This window comes from Ovis aries, chromosome 23 (assembly GCF_016772045.2).
Source record: "Ovis aries strain OAR_USU_Benz2616 breed Rambouillet chromosome 23, ARS-UI_Ramb_v3.0, whole genome shotgun sequence".
Classification (NCBI taxonomy): Eukaryota; Metazoa; Chordata; class Mammalia; order Artiodactyla; family Bovidae; genus Ovis; species Ovis aries.
In genome coordinates, this window is record NC_056076.1 from 40626728 (window position 1) to 40648296 (window position 21569).

General features: G+C 45.8%; 1 protein-coding gene across 1 annotated transcript; it reads left to right on the plus strand.

Moving 5' to 3' along the window:
* Positions 1-1003: 1003 nt before the first annotated feature.
* Positions 1004-18336, plus strand: LOC101106733 (leucine-rich repeat-containing protein 30). The gene is given in 10 exon segments (XM_042239255.2): positions 1004-1057; positions 1060-1111; positions 1114-1329; positions 1332-1605; positions 1607-1803; positions 1806-1848; positions 1850-2412; positions 2910-2970; positions 11859-12605; positions 14232-18336. Coding segments are annotated over 7 exon segments (885 nt in total). The 3' UTR covers positions 1899-2412; positions 2910-2970; positions 11859-12605; positions 14232-18336.
* The last annotated feature ends 3233 nt before the right edge of the window (positions 18337-21569 follow it).

Sequence of the window (21569 nt, forward strand, 5' to 3'; positions counted from 1 at the left end):
TCTAGCGGCTTGGGAAATAAGGTAACTTGTTCAACGAGAGAGAGGGATGGAGAGAGTGGGAGGTGTGTACCAGGAGCCTCTTCAGACCACTTTCCAGGACAATGGGCACCTTACTTACGTGTTTTCCTTACTAAGCCATCACTCAAGTGCTGTCCTGACATTTGGAGTCACCTGAACAGATCCAGGAGTTCTTTGTGAAACAGGTGACCCCAGAGCTCCTCTGGGAGAAAATGCGAGTGGAGTCAGCACCCTTCTTCACCCTCTCCTCAAGAACTCACCTCTGACCAGCACCGTGTAAAACCCTGGCCTGGAGGATTCCAGGCATCGAGACTCCTTCTGCTACTTGTTTTCACAATCCGTGATTCACAGCAATTTGAATCGGGGTGTGTGTGTGTGTATTACTACCGATTCCTGGCTGTGAGATCATATAATAATAGCTTTGCGACCAGCATTCAGCCCAGCTCTGCTCTGGGGTCGGGATGAGCCTGAGACCTGCGACACCCTGGCTTCAATTTTCCCCTTGGTTTCTCTCTGGAGATGGGCTGGTTAATCGCCCTGCTCAGCTGTGACACCCAGAGAAGCTGAGAGGGGACAGTCAGAGGCAGCCTCGCCGTGACCTGCTTGCTCACACCAGACCAATAAAGTGCAGGCAGAGTGACAGCAACAGCTGCCCGTGGTGTTCAGAGGGAAGCAGTTCAGTTCCGCAGCCTGGGGGACAAGTGTGCCATTACAGCCCTGCTGCTCTGAGAGAAGCCACCTCAACGCAGTCGGGGGTGCTCGCAGCTCTCGGAGCCACAGTCAGGCATCTGGGACCCCAAGGACCAGGCACCAGGGACCCCGAGAGCCCGGCATTTGGGATTCCCACCCCCTCACCCTCCCCAAGTCCTGCTCCACCTGCGGCCACCACCACGGCTCCCATCACCCGATCGGCTCCCTGCTGGAGTTTAGCAGGGGTCCGGACTCCATCCCCATCTGTGGCGACAGAGACGCTGGAGGAAGGTACATGGGGGCCAGGCAGTCTGGGGCCCGCCGCAAGGACAAGGGGCCCCTGGGGCGGGGCTCCTGCCGGGGAGGCAGAAGTTCTCCTCGTGGGACGATGCTCTGCTTCCTGGGAGGACCCGCGCTGCCTGCTGAAGCGGGGGCTGCGCCATGTCAGTTTCAGCCTGGTCACCAAGGGCATGACGGACGCGCCCGACTTCCTGTGGAGCCTGTCCGAGATGCAGAAGCTCAACCTGTCCCACAACCAGCTCCGGGCAGTCCCTCCCGAGCTGGGGAAGCTGACGCGGCTGGTGGTCCTGAACTTGTGCGGGAACCGCCTGAAGACGCTACCCGGGAGGTCAGCCTCCTGCAGAGCCTCAAAGTCCTGTTCGTGCACATGAACGGCCTGACGGAGCTGCCAGCGGAGCTGGGCGCCTGCCGGAGCTTGGAGGTCCTGAGCGCGTCGCACAACTGCCTGTCCCAGCTGCCCACCAGCCTCGCCGACCTGTCCCGGCTGCGCAAGCTGAACCTCAGCCACAACCGCTTCGCTCACATCCCCGTCTGCGTGTTCTCGCTCAAGGAGCTGGACTTCCTGCACGTGGGCTCCAGCCTGGAGAACATTGCCGAGCATCCAGTGCCTGGCCGGCCTGCAGATCTTCATCGCTGAGGGCAACCACATCCACACCTTCCCACGCTCGCTCTGCTTGCTCACAAGCCTGGAGCTGCTGAACCTGAACAACAATGACATCCAGACGCTTCCTGCGGAGCTCTACATGCTCTGCAAGCTGACCAGGATCGCCTGGAACCCCATGGACAAAGGGCTGCACATTCCCGCAACCCTTTATCCAAACCTCTGCCGGAGCTGCTGGAGGGGTCTGGAGATGCTCGTCAGTTACCTGAAGGACAGAAAACACACCTGATGTGGGTGTTGGAGGCACCGACAGACGGACGGGAACTTCCCTAGTCTAAATCCTCTCCTCTTCCTGTTGCTGTGGGTCGAGGCTTGTGTTACTATGTGCTGAGTTGTGCTGAACGCCCCTTTTAACCAGGTGTTTGCTTTTTAGCTCTGTATACTTCTATGAGTGGGCTCCTTAGGTGGCTCAGCTGTAAAATAATCCACCTGCACTGCAGGAGATGCGGCTTCGATCCCTGGGTAATGGGAAGATCCCATGGAGGAGGGCATGGTAACCACTCCAGTATTCTTGCCTAAAGAATCCCATGGATAGAGCAGCCTGGCGGGCTACAGTCCGTGGAGTCACAAAGAGTCCGAAACGACTGAAGAGACTTAGCCTGCTGGCCTCTCCAAAAACCTCTCCCAAATATCATCTCCTTCTGAATATCAGTGGATAGAGGACTTGGGTTTTTCCCCAAAGAAAATAATTCTGATTCTTCTGGGGAGCCGTGGGATTCAGCCTTTGGAAAAGAGGATAGCAGGTATGATTCAATGTTCACCAAAAGTGAAATGTTTACTAAGTACTTACTGTGGGCCAGGTATAGTATAGGAGGGGCTGAGAGCATCCGGTTTCAGTCCCTGAGCTGGCACCCTGCAGCCACATAGCCCCAGCAAGACATGCCCACACCTCTATCTCCATCCAGCATCCCGTGGGACCAAAGAGAAGCCGGCGCCCAGCCCTCCCGGCAATGACCAAATCCAACAGAGCTTCCCCTTGAGTCCCAGGGGAGACAAGCCACAGGAACTTTGCCTCCAAAATGACTGTAGGGCAGCAGTCCAGCCACTCCTGCTGACGTCTGGGGGTGGGTGACGGGGTGCAGTGTGCTGGCTTTCAGAGAATAAACACAAACAGAGCCAACACTCAGGGTCCATCTTCTTTCCAATCCGTCTCTTACGCAGTCATATCCTCAAGCTTTTCTAGAGATACTGGCCGATGGTTACATTCCCTGTTGTAATTTCACTCCTCCTCTCTTCCTAGATTCGCCTTCTCGGAGGTGAGCTAACAACCAGGGGAAAAGCTCAAAAGACAGGAAAGAGAGGTAAGGCATAGACAGCCCACCCCCAAAAGTCATTACCTGTTCGTATTCAGAGGAGGAGGATGTTTGCTACTTGGCTTTCACTTGTGGTCCTTTAAAAATTAGCTGAGGCACTTCTCTGGTGGTCCAGTGATTACAAGTACAAGTGAGGTTGAAGTGACATGCAAAGCTTTGGAGAAAAGAAGCTCTGTAAGAATATTATTTGCTTTGTTTTCAGTTCCAAGAGTTACACGTCTGTTAGTTCAACGCAGAATCAGGATGAGCCATTACCGAGTTCCTGCCACGAGAATCACTGGGCCTCACTGTCACTGTCCCAGCCCTGAGCCCCTGAGATGTCACTGTGTGTTCAGGGTTCAAAAATTAGAATGAACGAGGCAGTGAACGTACAATGCCTTCAGATCCACAGATCTGGATCTGGGGATCCACAAGCCCTCAGGTTTCTTGGCACATTTGTCTACAGGGCACAGCAGACAATAGCAAGACAGGAATGGGGTATGTGGCCAGGATCATCTAATTTCTTACTACCCTTAGTTTAATTCAGTTAAATTCATATTTGTTGGCACCTTTCCTGGGCAGACACCTTGAAAGGAATAAGGCTCAGCTCCTTCTACCAAGGAGCTCCAAGTGTGCCGAAAGAGACAGACGTACGTGGGTTTCCGCAGTGTGGCAAGTCGTGATCCCCGCTAAAGAGAGATTAAACAAAGATAGCATACTGGATGGTGTGTAGTGTGAGCCCAAGTTTTCAGAACCAAAAGTCACAATTGGGATGAATCAGTCAAACCCCGTTTCTTGGCAGCCGTCTCTAACCCTCTTCGCCCCTGCATTGGGGAGGGGAGTACAGCCCAGGGGCTGTGGGGCTCATTCTCAGGTGCTGACTTAGGCAGCTTTAGTGGGGGGATAGGCTGCCATCTTCTTCTTCTAAGCGCCGATCAAGGAGGGTGTGTCCATGTAACTTATTCACAGGACAAATGGATTTCCCACCAGACCCCAAAGTCAATATCCCATCCGTCAAAGAGGCCCATTCCTGCCATTATCATCAGATAACCGTTGTTCCGTGAACACCCTGGGTACATGTGCTGAACCACTGCAAACAGATCTCAGCACTCAGCAGTGTCACCGGGAGGCAGCTGAAGTCCCCTCCACATTCCCCTCCTCCACCGCCCCCAGCAGCAACCGGAGATCTGCTTATATCTGCTGGGCACACACAGAGCACACCTCGTAACCTCCACCCAAGTTCACTTGCTGGAGCCAAGACTATTTAAAGACATCAGTGGAATTCTTACTCGATCTCATGACTCAGAGGGAAACGGCAGTGTGAGGCTTTCTTTGCAGAGCAGGACAGAGGCTGGAGCTGGAGACCATACAGGCAGCTGTCGCACAAACACTGTGCGTGCCAGGATCTCACCCGCTGGTGTCCCCTGGTGTCCGCTGCCGAAGACCCACTTGGGCTCATGCTGAATTTCCATGACCTTGCTCTGGGCCGAGAGTCAGGCTGGGGCACCACCATCACCTTTTCCTGCTGAGCAATCATTTTATTTCCTCTCCTCACTTTTTCAGTCACTTGATACCTCACAGTAACTCTACTCCAGGGAAAGAACATAACCATATTTTGAAGGTGACCCGAGAGCTTATTATACTTCTCAAGGAAAGGGTGGTATCAGTGTGGTTGGCAGCTTCCATCGGTGCCTTTCAGAGGTATAGAGCGAGGTTTTCTTTGTGAACAGTCAGCATTGAGGACTGCATGAAAGTAATAGCAGTTGCCTGATGGGCTTTAGATATTGATTCTTTGTGAATGCTCCTTTTTTATTGATAAAGGGAAGTGCTGAGCACAAACCTGGTTTACGTGCTTGGTTATTCAAAACACCCATGTGGAGGGAATTTGATACAGCGCTCGGTGTGCCGTCAAAACCCTAGAGTTTGCTGACGGGCGGTGAAATGCATCTTGCTTATCTTTTGTAGTTTTGATGCTGCCATTCGAATCACTCCCAGGTATTTCTAAGACTTCTGAAATCAAAGCCCTGAGGCTGACTGCAAGGGCTGTGGAGTACATTTAGCCAAAGAATGCAAGCTAATTGGGGGCTGATGTAGGGAGCTGACTGTTCACATCCTGATAGTGGGGTGGTTGCATGTCACCAGGCTCTCAGTAAGAAGACACCTTTTGAAGCAGCTTACAAACCCACAATTAAGAAAAATCCTCTGTTCCTAGGAAAGGAAGATGGTTTTGAAAAGACACATCTGTTCGGGAAATAATACCGCTAAATGCATAAAACTGCTGCACATTAGAAAGAAGCGTGTCGTCATTAGTTACTTGTTGGCTGAGTAAATGGCTAATAGAAGTAATGTGCTCTGTTCTCAGACTTGAGTCAATGTACCGCCTCTCTGTAGTAACCAGAGATAGGCACACCTGTCCTTCACAGCAAGACACTCCTGCAAAGGGATCGAGAGGGAAAGCTGTCATTATCTGTACAGATGCTTTAAACCCTTTTCTTGTGGGAATGGTTGCTGCATTTTAAAATGCCATTTCCTATGCCTCCAAGCACAGACTGAATATGCGTGTGGATGGCTAAGCGTTACACACAGTGAAAGATGAAAGCCCTGTGGGCTTGGTCCCTGGAAGACAATGCAATCATGAATTTAAGCAAACTCCAGGAGGTAGTGGGGATGGAGGAGCCTGGTAGGCTGCAGTCCATGGGCTCGCAAAGTCGGACACAATTTAGCGACTAAGCAACAACTCCATCCTAAACAATACCTCCTTAGCTATCTGTGGGTTCTCTATCTTCTTATCCCACCGAAGAATTTTATTTTCAGCACCATGTGAGAAACAGAGAAACACAAAATTCCCAGCCTAGATTAAATGTGCAACTAAATATTGATACCATCAGGTAATTATAATCAATCCAAGCACATCAAAATACAACTTTTCATAGATTGTAAGAAAATGAAATAAAATTCAGAGGAACATCAAAGCTATTATAAATAGTAATAGGACAATCTTGACCTTGTTGAGAAAAGAACTTTTTATGAGTGTTCTTTGAAGGTACCCATTAAGTTATACGTTGAATCCAAAGCATTACTAATTTTAAAAAAGGACAGCATAGTAATAAAAGGGGAAGCAGAGAGGGTTCATAATGAATTTGTAAGAGCTTGGGCATCATTAGGCGAGCATAACTGGAAGCTATTAGCATCAAGCTTGCTATGCAGATTTTTTTAGTAGTGTCATAGGAATCTATTTGCAAGGAGAGATCTTGCTTCCCACTGCTTAAACTTTCTTCTTATTTCAGCACAGGACAGAAAATGAAAGTGAACTTGAGTCTTTCCGGAAAGTGTCAAAGTATTTCTGGATATTTTTGAGGGAAACATACATTATGAAATTTACAGCATGACTGGCTTCCATATGATGAGCTAGTCACCCTTGGAGCATCACAGAGCCCCCATATTCTTCAGCCTTGAGTAACTTGAGTTCCCCAGAGGAGCCAGGACATGCCACTGGGGCAAATCTGTATTCCAGCCTCAGCGGCAAGGCTCCTGGATGTTGCTGGTCCCCCGGACTGCAAAGCCACTGGACTTGTCCTCTTGGCTGACTTGGATTTCACATCCAGCATAGGGAAGACTCAATCGTAAGATTGATTCAATCATAAGATTCAATCATAACATATCCAATGAGCAATGAAAAAGTGAACAAGTCTGTACAGGTGACGTCTCCTGTCCAGGATTCAGTTTTCTACAAAGTGAGGCAACTGAATTCACTTATTTTATTATTTATTATCTTTTAATTCTGTAGGTTAGAAGGTCAACACAGATGGTTCTAAAATCAAGGTTTAGCTGGTCTGTGCTTCTGTCAGCTCTAGGGTAGAATTCATTTCCATTCTCATTCTGGTAGCAAAATTCATTTCTATAGGGTTGTAGGACTGAGGTTCCAGTTTCCTTGATTGAATTCACTTTAAAGTCAACTCACTTTAAGCTTTTCTTAGCTTTGAAATTCAGACTATATATATATATATATACACACACACACACACACACACACATACGTATATATAACATACACATATATATTATACATATTTTTTTGCTTTGTCTTCTCCTGTCTCATGCCCCAGTGCATAGTTACCTGAGCTTAGAGTCATTGTAATTACTCAAGAAAAGCCAAAAACGTTGACTCAATGGATCAAAATCAGTATCTCCTTGTAGTACCATAAAAAATATAATTTACTTTTGGTTGGCTTTCAAAAGTATGAAAAGAGCTAAGGCTTTGTGAAGCGTGAATCCAGGAGTCTGAAGATCTCTAGATTGTATGGGCTCCATCTCTCTCTTTTATTGGCTTGGAGGTCCAGAGGGAGTGAAAGATTTAAAGCTTCTCTTATGTTTCTGGAAGAGAAGGAATTTTTAATTATCTGTTTCCCATTTTTTGAAGAAAGAATTGGATTTGATGAAATATCATTTGGGTACACAGAGCTGAAATGTCTTAGAGAAGAGAAAGCATAATCTGTTCCAGAGCTTGACCTGAACATTTGTAATGAGTCATGCTTTCTCTACATCCCAGTCCAAATACACATGAGTCAAACTTGAATTCGGCTATAAATTTCCCGAAGCAACTCCTTCAAGTAGACAGACATTTGCAAAACAGCTCTTCCTTTGGTTTCTTTGATTCTTAATAACATTACTTCCCTGCCTCCACTGTTTTAATCAAAACCACAAATGGATAATATCTACAGTGTGGAAATTAGAAATTAATGACTGTAATTTGGTTTTGATTTCCCTTCATTCTAGGAGGGCAAATTACAGTTGTGTTGGATAAGAATTCCTGAGTAATCTTAAAATACATAAGTACTTTGAAAATTGAAATTACAGTTCTGGTATGATCCTTCTCCACCGAGGTATGTGAGTACAAGTTCAGGAATATTTTCATCCAGGAAATCACAGGAGTAGTGCAAACAAAGAATCTAGCAAGAAGAAGGAACATTTTCTTTATGCTTTACTTTCACGCTTTCTTATTATTGAAAGGTTGCTGCTGTGAGCCGTGGGCTACGCCGGGATTCGTGGCCTCAGGAGGAGCAGAATTTGATCCAGGGCCAGAGACGAGGTTTGACCACTTGGAGCTTTTGTGTAGCAAAGTTTTATTAAAGTATAATAGACATAGGGAAAGCTTCTGACATAGACATCAGAAGGGGACAGAAAGAGTGCCCGCCAGCTGGCTTTTTGCAAGGCATTTTATGTCTGTTAGCAAGCTTCTAATCAGATAAAAGAAACACCTCAAGGCTGAGGGAGTTTCACCAGGCCCCTCACCCACAATATGCATTTTTGAGATAAGATGGCACAAGGTGTATCATCCCTCAGCCATTAAACAATATACTGGTTTGTTGAGCCATTATCAGCCGAAGGTTTGAGAAAAGAAAAAAGTTAGTCTTAGGCAGAACCATTTTGAAGAAGGCAGTTTCCAAAGCAAATACACAGTTTAATTGACATAGCTGAAGAAAAATATTTCCATAAGAAAAACACATCGGTTAGCTCAAGGCAGAACCAGGTGTCGTCAACACAGAATTAAAAGAAGCCTCTTCTAATTTTGTGCAGAGAAGGAAAAACTGTCTGCAACTGCAGTTTATTTCCTCCTTCCACTTGGGGACCTCTGGCCTTCCTACCTGTTACCCTCTCACTATCATGATTACTTTTCTGTTGCAGGTAACCAAGAAATCTGTTTACTCTCCCAGAAATGTATCTAATATGCTTGTTGTAGAAAACTTCAACCGTTCATCTGACCATGTAATATGTTGGTTATAGAAAACTGAGTTGACCTCCTTAGTTTGTAAATGAACTTGTCAAGGTTTCAGGGATTCATCCTCTACCATCATTTTAGCTAACTTACTTCTGTGGCTGAAGAGGCAATGTAATCCTTTTTGATCAGGATGAGCAAGTTCCCCCCCCTTTTTTTTTAACAACCAAAGTCGAGTCCTTTGTGGTCATCATCTGTTGTGCAAAGGCCAAGGATGAATTTGACAAAATCACATGACGTGTGCAATAAAAAGTTGACTCAGCAGGTCTGGGGTGAAACTCTGTACGTTTCAAAGAAAGGTCTGGCCTTGGACAAACTTCCTGGGAAATAATCTCTAAGTCTTTGGAATACCCTGCCTCATAAAGACATCTTTGTTTACCTGGGGCCAGGGGTCATACCAGATAGTCTGCACTCACGCTGTGATTGATGGTAGGGTCTTGGGCAACACAATCTGTATAACCTCTGGAGAGGCTGGGAACCCAGGTGCTAAGGTCAGCCACAGAGGAGCTCCATGCCTCCAAGACAAACTCTGAACCAAAACAAACCCTGGAGCCAAGGCTCACCTGAGCCTCCCTGGTTGGCAATAGTGTGTACATGTCACAAATCATTGCTGGGAGAATCAAGTACCGTCAGATTACTCCACCAGGAGATGACAGTGGGAAACCATGCCTGAATATGCTCCTTTTATCTTTGATGATTTTGACTTGTGTCCTTTCCCTGTGTTAAGTCATAACAATGAATATGACAGATTTTCTGAATTTTACAAGTCCTTCTAGCAAATCACTGAGCCTAAGGATGTTCTTAGGGACCCCAAAAGAATGAGAAAGGAGAGGAGAAAACCCTTGAAAGTGTTGGTTAACAGAAGAGAGGCTTCCTCTAGTCACATAGAAATCAGAGCATAGCAAGGCCAGTTCTGAGTGGACACTGATGCCCATTTGCCTTCTTTCTGCTAAATTACAGCCTCCCCTCCCGCCGCCCTAACTGCCAGGTGATTTTAGTCAGTTCTCAAGAAAAGATCGGAGAAGGCAATGGCAACCCACTGCAGTACTCTTGCCTGGCAAATCCCATGAGCCTGGTAGGCTGCCGTCCATGGGGTCGCTAAGAGTTGGACATGACTGAGCGACTTCACTTTCACTTTTCACTTTCGTGCATTGGAGGAGGAAATGGCAACCCACTCCAGTGTTCTTGCCTGGAGAATCCCAGGGACGGGGAGGCTGGTGGGCTGCCACCTCTGGGGTCACACAGAGTCAGACACGACTGAAGCGACTTAGCAGCCGCAGCAGCAGCAGCAGCAGCAAGAAAAGATAGATGTTGGTTTTGTTCAAGATTCGCCGAAACAGAGTTGGAAAAGCCTCAGTTCCTCTTCCTTCTCCCTTTTCCTTCTCCACGTGTTTTACTTTGTTTAGAACTTAAGGATGGAGAAGGGCATGCCAACCCACTTCAGTATTCTTGCCTGGAGAATCCCATGGACAGAGGAGCTTCAAGGGCAACAGTCCATGGGGTCACAAAGAGTCAGACGAGACTGAAGTGACTTAGCAGCAGAACTTAAGGAACATGATTCAGTTTGTTTAAATCAAGGATGAGGAGGAGCAAAATCAGTACTCGCGCTAGATTTCCTCTCCAAACTTTGGAAAGGAAAATTTTCCCTCCAGTGTATCATTCTAATAAAAACATTTTATTTATTTATTTTTAATTAATTTAAAAAACATTTTATTTTACTTTACAATACTGTTTTGGTTTTGCCATACATTGACATGAATCCACCACGGCTGTACATGAGTTCCCGATCCTTAACCCCCTCCCACCTCCCTCTAATAAAAACATTTTAGAATGCAAGATGTGACAAAAGCAGTTTCCCACCTGAGCACTGTATACACCTGCTTCACCTAATGGTGAAGGCAAGAAGTCCAGAAGGCTCTTCTGGTACTCTCTGATGCAATGTGTATTCTGCTGCTTTTCTTGATCTGAATTGCTAGTGTCCCTCCTACTTAAGCTTGGGCTTCCCAGGTGGCTGAGTGATAAAGAACCCACCTGCAAACCAGGAGATGCAGGTTCGATCTCTGGGTCGGGAAGATTCCCTGGAGCAGGAACCCACTCCAGTGTTCTTTCCTAGGAAATCCCATGGACAGAGGAGATGGGTGGGGTACAGTCCATGGGACTGCGAAAGAATCAGACATGACTAAGCACGCACACACTTACATGTGAAGCTGAGAAACTGCCCCGTACATTCTGATCTGGTTTTATACAAGTCATAGACAGAAAAGGATGCTCCTCCTGGGATCAATGCAGACTATGATCTATTGTTTCTGGTCCCCCCCCCCGACCCCAGCACAGGCTATTTGAAAGAAAACAAAACAAAATGCTGAACAATTTTGAAAAACCAAGAAAAAGTCCTGCTGGCATGCTCATGCACTTATTTTTCCCACATATTGGTCCAAAACCCCATGATGCTCTGCATCTTGCAGACACAAAGGTCTTGAACAGATTGCACACTCCAAGCTCCAGCCGCAGAGACAGCCCCAGAATTTTATCTTCTCACTGGGAAATTATTTTCCCCACATATGTTTTGATGATGACAGGCCCTTTTCCATCTTGCTGTTCCTCCTCCTCAGGAGAATAGAAATGTAAGGAATAATTTCTGATTCGATACTTGCCGTTCAGCCCACGTACCACTGCAGTTTAAAAACTGTCTACACACTTGCTAACAACTTACTTTAAATCTATGCTTTGGGAAATGAGAGACAAAGGGAAGAGAAGAAAGAACTTAAAATAATACATTTGAGAAGATATGTGTAATATTTGGAAGAGAAGTTTCCCTAATTCTACTGGCTGTATGACATTATATAAAGCTACATCTATGTGAGTTGGACAAGTTAATTTCTAAGCTAAGTTCCTATAATTCTGTTACTTAGGAAGTCTCAGTGTAAATGAGGATATTTTCCTCTATTCCTTACCTAATTCAAAACTGTCATAGTTCACCATTCATTTGAGGAAAGAATGATCAGTATCTCTGTTTACCAGCTAAAATGACACAGCCTTAGGAAAGGAACAGAAACACAGTTCAACATTCACAGGATTAATCACCTTTGAAATGACAATTTCTGATTTTTCTTATATGCAGAGTACATCATGAGAAACGCTGGACTGGAAGAAACACAAGCTGGAATCAAGATTGCCAGGAGAAATATCAATAACCTCAGACATGCAGATGACACCACCCTTATGGTAGAAAATGAAGAGGAACTAAAAAGCCTCTTAATGAAAGTGAAAGAGGAGAGCGAAAAAGTTGGCTTAAAGCTCAACATTCAGAAAACTAAGATCGTGGCATCTGGTCCCATCACTTCATGGGAAATAGATGGGGAAACAGTGGAAACAGTGTCAGACTTTATTTTGGGGGCTCCAAAATCACTGCAGATGGTGATTGCAGCCATGAAATTAAAAGACGCTTACTCCTTGGAGGAAAAGTTATGACCAACCTAGATAGCATGTCGAAAAGCAGAGATGTTACTTTGCCGACTAAGGTCCGTCTAGTCAAGGCTATGGTTTTCCTGTGGTCATGTATGGATGTGAGAGTTGGACTGTGAAGAAAGCTGAGCGCCAAAGAATTGATGCTTTTGAACTGTGATGTTGGAGAAGACTCTTGAGAGTCCCTTGGACTGCAAGGAGATCCAACCAGTCCATTCTGAAGATCAGTCCTGGGATTTCTTTGGAAGGAATGATGCTAAAGCTGAAGCTCCAGTACTTTGGCCACCTCATGTGAAGAGTTGACTCATTGGAAAAGACTCTGATGCTGGGAGGGATTGAGGGCAGGAGGAGAAGGGGATGACAGAGGATGAGATGGCTGGATGGCATCACCGACCCAATGGACGTGAGTCTGAGTGAACTCCAGGAGTTGGTGATGGACAGGGAGGCCTGGTGTGCTGAGATTCATGGGGTCGCAAAGAGTCGGACACGACTGAGCGACTGAACTGAACTGAAACCATAGTTGATTTACAATATTGTGTTAGTTTCAGGAGTAAGCAAAGTGAATTCTTTTTTAGATTCTTTTCCATCATGGGTTATTACTGGAAATTGAACATAGTTCTCTGTGCTATATAGTAAATCCTTGTTGTTTATTTTATGTACAATAGTGTGTATCTGTCATTCTCCAACTCCTGATTTATCCTTTCCTCCTTTCCCTTTGATCGCCATGTTTGTTTTCTATGTCTGTGAGTTTGTTTCTGTTTTGTAAGTAAGTTTATTTGTATTGTTTTTTAGATTCCACATCTAAGTGATATCGTGTGATATCTGTCTTTGTCTGGCTTACTTCACTGAGTATGGTAAGCTCTAGGTCCATCCATGTTACTGCAAATTGCATTATTTCATTCATTTTTATGGCTAATATTCTATTGTGTGTGTACATATCACATCTTTTTAATCCATTGATCTGTTGATGGAAAATTCTTATTTTTTTAACTTGGAAAGAAGGTTGACATTATTTAGAATTCTTTGCAAAAAATGAAGTGTTGTTAATGATGTCACTGTACTATGTCAAATCTTTAAAACTTTCAAAGTTTCATATACTGTAACAATATTGTATAATTCAGAGAAAGGGAAAGTCGCTCAGTCGTGTCTGACTCTTTGTGACCCCATGGACTATACAGTCCATGGAATTCTCCAGGCAGAATACTGGAGTGGGTAGCCTTTTCCTTCTCCAGGGGATCTTCCTGACCCAGAAATTGAGCTGGGGTCTCCTGCATTGCAGGCGGATTCTTTACCAATTGCAAATAATTCAGAGGTGTGTCAGTTTTTCATATTGAAGGTAATAGAAAGCTTTACTTTTACCCATTTCTATAGGTCAGGAGATGGCCAAATATTTATGCTTTTTCTCTTAATTTTACCAGGCTGACATCTATCCAATACTTGCAAACTCTAGAATTAGAACAAACAAATCTTAAAATCCATCTCATCTAAATTTCTCCCCCATACATGTCTTTAAAAAACATTTATGCTCAAACACTCTCAGTAACAGAGGGCTCACCTGTGTGCAAATGGTTCAGTGCATTGATTTCCTGATATGTGTTCTCCTCATTTTCCATCTCAGGAAATGATACCCCAAGCCACCCAGAAACCTAAGATGCATTCTAGTCTTCTCCTCTCTTAATCCTTCATCTACTCTCTCACCCAGTCCTGAGATTCCACCTCCAAAATTCTTCTGTTGCCTGTTCAAGCTGACACTGCACCTCATTCTGGCCTCTTCATTCATCTCCTTGGCCCCCTTTTCATCAACCAGCATAGGTACCAAGGGGGCCTTTTAAATATGCAAATTGGAGTGTGGCAGACCCCTGCTCAGCATTTGCAATAGAATCCAAAATCTTTCACATGATTTATAAGGTTTTACAAGCTTCGGCTCCATTGGTCATTTTTTTTTTTGGGGGGTGGCAGATGAAATTTTCTGTTATTCATTTACTTATTTTACTTTATTTTTGCTGTTCTGGGTCTTTGCCGCTTACAGGTTCTCTAGCTGGGGCTCAAGGGCTTAGTTGCCCTGTGGCACATGGGACCTTAGCTCCAGGACCAGGGATTGAACCTGCATCCCCTGCACTGCAAGGCAGATTCCTAACGACTGGACCATCAGGAGAGATCCTCCACTGTTCATTCTCTTACAAATGCGTGCCCTTACTGGCTTCTTCAGTTCCTGAAGATTCTATCCTGTCTTTGGACTTTTAAGTGCGCTCTTCCCTCTTCTTGAAATGACCTTGAAGGCTCACACCTGTTTGCTGTCCAAGTTTCAGATCAAACACGCTTTCTCAGAAAAGCTTTCCTTGACTCTCCGCTTTTCCTTCGTTGCCCCTACCACAGCTGAAATTACATGCATTAGAGTACGATCATGAATAAATGCATGTCAACACACAGATACACATACAGATGTGTAACTTGTAAGGATTTACCCCCACCCCCGCAACGTGTGACAGCAGCAGCGCGGTTGCATCGCCCTGGCGTGTAACTTTCTCTCTGGCCCACAGTAAGTACTGAATGCCTTGTACAGATTGCATTCACATCTAATTAGTCAAAATCATTAATTTGGAAATTGTGCCTTTGTTGAAATTTGTTTTATCAACCAAATGAAGTAAATGATGTGCGTGTATCCCTAATGAAGAAATGCTTTTGGCAGAAAACAAAGTTAGCATTCGTTTAAAAATATTGCACTTGAGAAGCAAAGAATAAACAGAGGAGAGTGGTCATCACTTATGTAGGCTAACACTTACATTAACAGTGCATGTATAATTAAACGGGCAGTCATGAGTTGAATGAATAAATGATGAGCTTGGGGACAGAATGACCACTGCAGGCAGTATCGCTTCATTCTCTGAGCATGCATGCTCAGCTGCTCAGTCACGTCTGACTCTTCGTGACCTCATGGACTGTAGCCCGCCAGGCTCCTCTGTCCATGGGATTCTCCAGGCAAGAATGCTGGAGTGGGTTGCCAATATTTCTTCTCCAGGGGATCTTCCCAACCCAGGGATTGAACCTGAGTCTCCTATGTCTCCTGCATTGGCAGGTGAATTCTTTACCACTAGTGCCTCCTAGGAAGCCCAATTTATATTTATGTCTCTTAATTCATCTCTATAACTACTCTGTGAACTGGTGACTTTCCATAAATGAGGGAAGTGGGACCAACACTGTGCCCAAGTCATATGCCAGGAGGAGCCAGCCTGGAGGAGCAGACATCTCCCGCCCCCACCTCCCAGGATGCTGGGTTCATCTCCTTGCCTTAGGGAAACATAAGGACCCAAGTGAATGGGGTGGGGAGGAGGGGTGTCACTGAGGCAGAGACTGGGACCACTGTAGGGCCAAAGTCAGTGTGAGTCCAAGCTGAAGCCAGTAAGAGAAAGGCAGGGTGGCCAGTGCAGGCAAAACTAGAGGGGGCTAGATGGCAAAGCTTCCACACAGATGCTGGGAGTGTAAATGTGTCTGAAGAAGCTGGCCTGGCACACAGACCCCTGCTGGTCCTCGTGTTTCTGGCCACCGGCCAGGAGCCTTGGGAGCAGTCTTGTCTGCTTCTGGGAAGCCCTCCCTATCACCTCCCTTCTGGCCAGCAGAGTCCCCGCTGTCACAGTTAGAGTGGACCCGCCGAGATCACAACCAGCTCCTCTAAGAAAGCTGGTGTTTTTGTGCCGTGATGGCCTTGGTCACATCCTCCAAGGACAGATTCTGCACCTTAGCTGCATGGAGTGCATGACACCACCCTCACCCTGTCACATTTCTCCCAAAGGCAGTTCTTGAGGCCCTAGTGGTTGATGCCCAAACTTGCAGCCCTGGGGAGTCAGGGTGCTTCCAATGCAGGCCTTCCGCTCCAGGCTCCAGTACACGCTTGGCTTCTGTGGGTACCTTGTTCCCAGACTTCCCTGGTGGGTGTTTGCTGGGAAAGAAAGTCTCCTGTGTGTCGCGTGCTGGCAGAGAAGACTCTGCCCATGCCTCAGGCGGCCCGTCCTAACTCCTTCCCCACCCCTCCATGAGCATCCTCCTCCTAGATGGACTCTGGGCTCAGGCTGGCGGCTGTGGTTCCCCCAGTGGAACTCTGTCTGAGACTCGCTTCCCCGCCGCAGTCCAGCTGGACAGCGTGGTTAACTGCGCTAAGCCCCTGCATCATGGGCTCCAGAACATCTCTATCGTTCAGAATTTCAAATGCCACTGGGTCTGGATGGAAACTCTATCATTTCTGACTCAAACATTGTAGTAAGATCCACAGATGTTGTAGTCAGATTTTACTGATTATTTTTTTTCTAATAAGAGAACACAAATGTTTTTACACCCTGCAACAGAGCTGCAGTAACTCTGTTAAAATATCTGGCTGAGAAAATCGAAGACAGTTGAAGGAGAGTTGTAGACATCAACCCAGCCTTTCAATAATGCGTTCAATACCTCAAAAAGTGATGGGAAATCAAGGATGAAATGAAACAGTAAACAGAGCGAAGGCGGCTTTCACATACCATAGCAGCTGTGTCATTTTAAGCCTCAGATAGAACAGGGGATCAAAATGCCAAACGTGAAGGATGAGGCTGCATGTCCCAGGTGAGTGGCTTTGGCTGCTGACACAGAGGATGCTTTTTACACTGTGCATCCTGGGTCAGAAGGAAAAAAAAATTTATGTCAGGCAAAGTTTAGCCTCATCCCATGGGAGCTTCCATGCCCCGGGATATCCTTATAAGAGATGGGAGTCCAGGCACACTATGCTGAATTTAGCCTTTCTTGGGAGAGACAAACAACCGAGAAGTCAGCAGCTCTGCCAGGCCCTCCCTGGATCCTTGCAGGATCCTCCGGGACTACCCCCATCTCTCAGAGCTGCATTCTGCCTGGTCTCACCAGCGGAGTCCTCCCAAGCCCACGGCCCAGGTGCTCCTCCTGTGTCCTAAAGTCTCCATACTGTGGAGCCCCATTGTCTGCCCATCACATTGGTTCCATCTCCATTTCTGGCTCTGCTTTCCGAGTCCTCTGAAGCCATTTCCCTCTGTTGGGAGAAATCTCGCCTGTGGAGAGACAGGTCAGCCGCTGGCTTCTCTGATCCCAGGGCTCTGCGGCAGCCCCTCCCCACTTCCTGAGATGCTGTCCTGGGATCATCTGTCCCCACGAGCTATGAGACGCGGTCCTGGCCGTCCTTGTCATGAGGCGGAAGGGGATTAGCATCACTCATCTCTGAGGCTCTCGCTGGGCCTCTCATTTCAAAAGTCACGAAGTGCAGCCACCTGTCCTGCACTATATTTATCACGTTCTTCGACAGGACTAATCCCAGTACTGTACAGGGACACCGCCCGTGTCCACAGCCTCCGGCTCTGATGACCCCATGGCTCCCGAGCACAGTTGCAGATACGTGCCTGTGACGGCCACTCATCTAACGATGCCACCTGGTTGAGTCAACAGATCCTTTCGTGCCTTCTGTGGGTGATAGGAGCTTTGTGGCCTTGTGGACACTATATAGCAATGTGTGAATTACACGGCACACCCCACTGCTGCCTGAAACCCTGCCTGACGTGCAATCAGTAGCCACAGAGACCATGTTGCAGTGCTTGTTATAATTTTAACCTAAGGGCTTCCCAGGTGGCGATAGTGATAAAGAATCCACCTGCAGTGCAGGAGACCTGGGTTCAGTCCTTGGGTTGGGAAGATCCTCTGGAGGAGGATGGGGCAACCAACTTCAGTATTCTTGCCTGGAGAGTCCCATGGACAGAGGAGCCTGGGGGCCGCAGTCCATGGGGCTGCAAGGAGTCAGACAGGACTGAAGTGACTTAGCACACATCATGGGACTTAACCTCTTTTCATCTGATTTTTCCTCTCTGGACTGAATTCTAGAAAAATCTCTTCGAGTCTATCTTTTAATCTGTTAATTTCTCTTCAGCTGAATCTTGATCAGTTAAACAGCAGTCACTGAATTTTAAGCTTCGATGTTATAGTTTTCATTTCTAGGCATTCCACTTGGTTCTTAATCCAGTCGCCTAGGTCTTTCTCTCTAATCTCTTCCTCACTACTGTTTTTTGATCCATTTTTTCCTATGTCATTGAACTTATCGAATGTGCTTATTTTAAAGTCTGTTGTCTGACAATATAACATCCAATATCTTATTCCAGTTCTGCTGAGTTTTGTTTCTGTTGCCTCTTGCTCATGGGTCCTCCTTGTAAATCTCATGATTTCGGACCATGAAGCTTTCCCTGAAGAAACTGAAAGCTTCCTTTGAAAACCAGGTTGAAGGTCAAAAGGAGATTCTTTCAGAGAGGTTCTGCAGTTGCTTCTGTTGATTCCAGGCGCCTCCAGCTACCAGACTACCAGGGGTGGTTTTTAGCTAAGGTACAGAATTAAAGGTTTAGACTACTCAGAGAATGACAGCCCGCTTAAGGCCTGACTTGTCCTTATGAACTCTTGGTGAATTTTTTTTCTCCCGAATCAGCCCAAATCTTTAAAATCAGACATTTCTCTAGCTCGCCTCTGGGGAGAGGAATGTGGATTTACTTGTAGCTTACTTGTATCTTGAGGCTTAATCTGGTTGAAGCTAAGTTCTTTTGTGGCACTGGGGAGACTTCTCACCTTGGGCCGAACTGGATTTGTCTCCAATACACATATCCATTCTTTTTCAGATTCTTTCCCCACACAGATTATTACAGAATATTGAATTAAGGTCCTTGTGCTGTACAGTAGGTCCTTATTGATTACCTATTTTATGTACAGTAGTTCATATCTGTTAATCCCAAATTTCTAATTTATCCCTCCCTCCCCACCACCCCCACCACATTTCCCTTTTGGTAACCATAACTTTGTTTTTGAAGTCTGTGAGTCTCTTTTGTAAACAAGTTCATTTGTATCATTATTTCACATATGAATGATATCATATGATATTTTTCTTCCTCTGACATACTTCACGTAGTAAGATCATCTCTAGGTCCCTTCATGTTGCTACAAATGGTGTTATTTACAGTTAAGTAATATTCTTACTTACGGTTGAGTAATATTCCATTGTATACGTGTACCACATCTCTCCATTCACTCCTGAATGGACGTTTAGATCGCTTCCACGTCTTGGCTGTTGTAAATAGTAGCTCCTAGTAATTGTCCTGCAAGTCGTCATACGGACAACATGTGGACATCATTCCTACATATAGAAGAAATAGATCTTGGTATAAAGAGGCAAACAGTGCACTGATGTCCTATCATGAAACTTTCAGTGGGAACAACCTTTGAATGACTTCTTCCTGGGGCATTCCGAGTGCCCCAAGGATCAGAGTAGTGTGCTCACTGCTCAGACTTAGGGGCAGCCCCTTATTTCCTTGTCTTTTGCCTGAGTCCTGACCCTGTCCACAAGACTAACCAGATGTCTGTCCACACCTCCCTCGGCCTTCTTCCTGCTGATGCCCCAACCTATCCATCTGCTCCAGGACTCCCCATCAGCAGCAGCACTTGGGAATAGGAACCCAATGGAAGCAGAAAGAGAGAGACGGTTTCACAGGTGTGGCAAAAGAAAGCATTGAAAGTTGAGCCCTCCTGTGAAAAATGATCAAATTGTTTTACAAGAGTCTCATTTAATAATCTAAAACACCCCGATGAGACACCTGAGTGGCTGAACATTCTGGAAGACTGCTGGTTGAACGTGGCACCCCCTAGAGTCAGCGGAAGGAGGTCCTTCTTTTCCCATCCTCTGGGGAAACCCGGCGTGCTTTCCTCTAATTAACAAACCATGAGTTTCAGGACACCTAGAAAGTTACTCTGTCTCTCGTTCCTTGTGGACAGAATCTGCACAGGCCTCCTGCTAGCTCCCTTCTTGGGTAGAGGATGATGGAAAGAATCCTTCCTCTTTTCTGGCACCTTGTAATTTGGTGTCTGCTGTGTGTGGAGGGGGCAGACAATAGGCATTCCCCAGCGTGGTGGCTGGTCTGCTTGTTCACAAAACTGGGGTCAGCTGAGGCTTTGTCAACGTTCAGCTTTCTGTTGAGCAGTGTAAAAGGAAAAAAAGGAGGAAAAGGAAAAAAAAGCCCTTATTCAGAATTCCCAGGCTCACAATCAATAGAGTTGTTAATTCGAGACCAAACCGCTTAGTCGACTCATGGTACCATTATTAATTCATATATTAGGCAGTCTGCATCCATTTCTGGATTATTCTTATTTGATGATGAGAAGCAAAATGTTTTCTTCTCTACGCTCTACCACTAAATAAGCCTTTTCCAAGTGCAAATTACTGAGCCCAGGTGAAACAAAGACAGCTCTTTGGAAGCCATCAGCTACTGCCTCCCTGGTAAGTACTAAGGAGCTGGGTTGGGAGGTGCTGCTCGAGAAGTGGCCATCCAACACATTAGCCGTCTCTTACGGTAAACAAGGAATTAGTATCTGAACAATAAAGAAAGCAGGATTGGCCCCAGACATGCATAGGAAAGAAATGATTTCAGCAAGCCAGATGCTTGCATCTTCCCATATATAGGAGACTGCTAAATCTCTTCATGTAAGAGATTTCATTTTCTCTTAATTAATAGTAATCTTTTCATATTCAGATTACCTGCCCATTGCTGCAAACTTGTATGTAGCCTGGTTCCTCCCTGCCTCCTGGACGTCAGCTCTCTCCCAGTCACCTGAGATGCTGTCTCCTGGGCTCGAGTCCTAACATTCCCACCGACTAAAAACCTAACTCTCAACTTTTAGGTTGTGAGTATATTTCTTTTAGTCAACAGTGATTAAATGGTATTGCCTCCAAGGGAGACAAAAACATTTGAATTGTCCCTGCATTCCTGTGGCCTTCTTCACTGCCTAAGAAATCCTTCCACAGCATAACTGCAAACTCACCCAGGGCCAGATTGGCTGCGTGTGACGTGGACAGGTCTTTGCTCTGCCCACCTGCCAAACATTCTGGGAAATATATGTGCAATGATATCTTTGAAGCCTCAAAGAAAGCTCCTGCAGAGAGGACAAGACCCCATCTTATTCACTCCTCCTCCCTGAGACTGCTGAGCAGAGTCCGAGGAGCTACAGGATAACATTAATAGTTTTCTTAGCCAATGTTATCAGTATCATAAAAATATCTATTATGACTGACATGCTTTAATAGTTTTTTCAGATTTACCTTAAGGAACATTTCTCTGGTCCAGAAAGCCTTCAATTATCAGTGAAATGAAAATGTCATATCAGCATAGAAATTAATTTGGCTTTATAGGCTCTTATTGCAAACGATGTGCGAACACCCTTAGGAGAGGAATTCTGGTCAGTTGATATCCTGGTTAACAGGGAATCACCAAATGTCATGTTTGGCAATGCTGATGTGCGATTTCAGGAAATTGGGTCACTGGAAAATGTACTTGACACTAGAATCTCACTGATT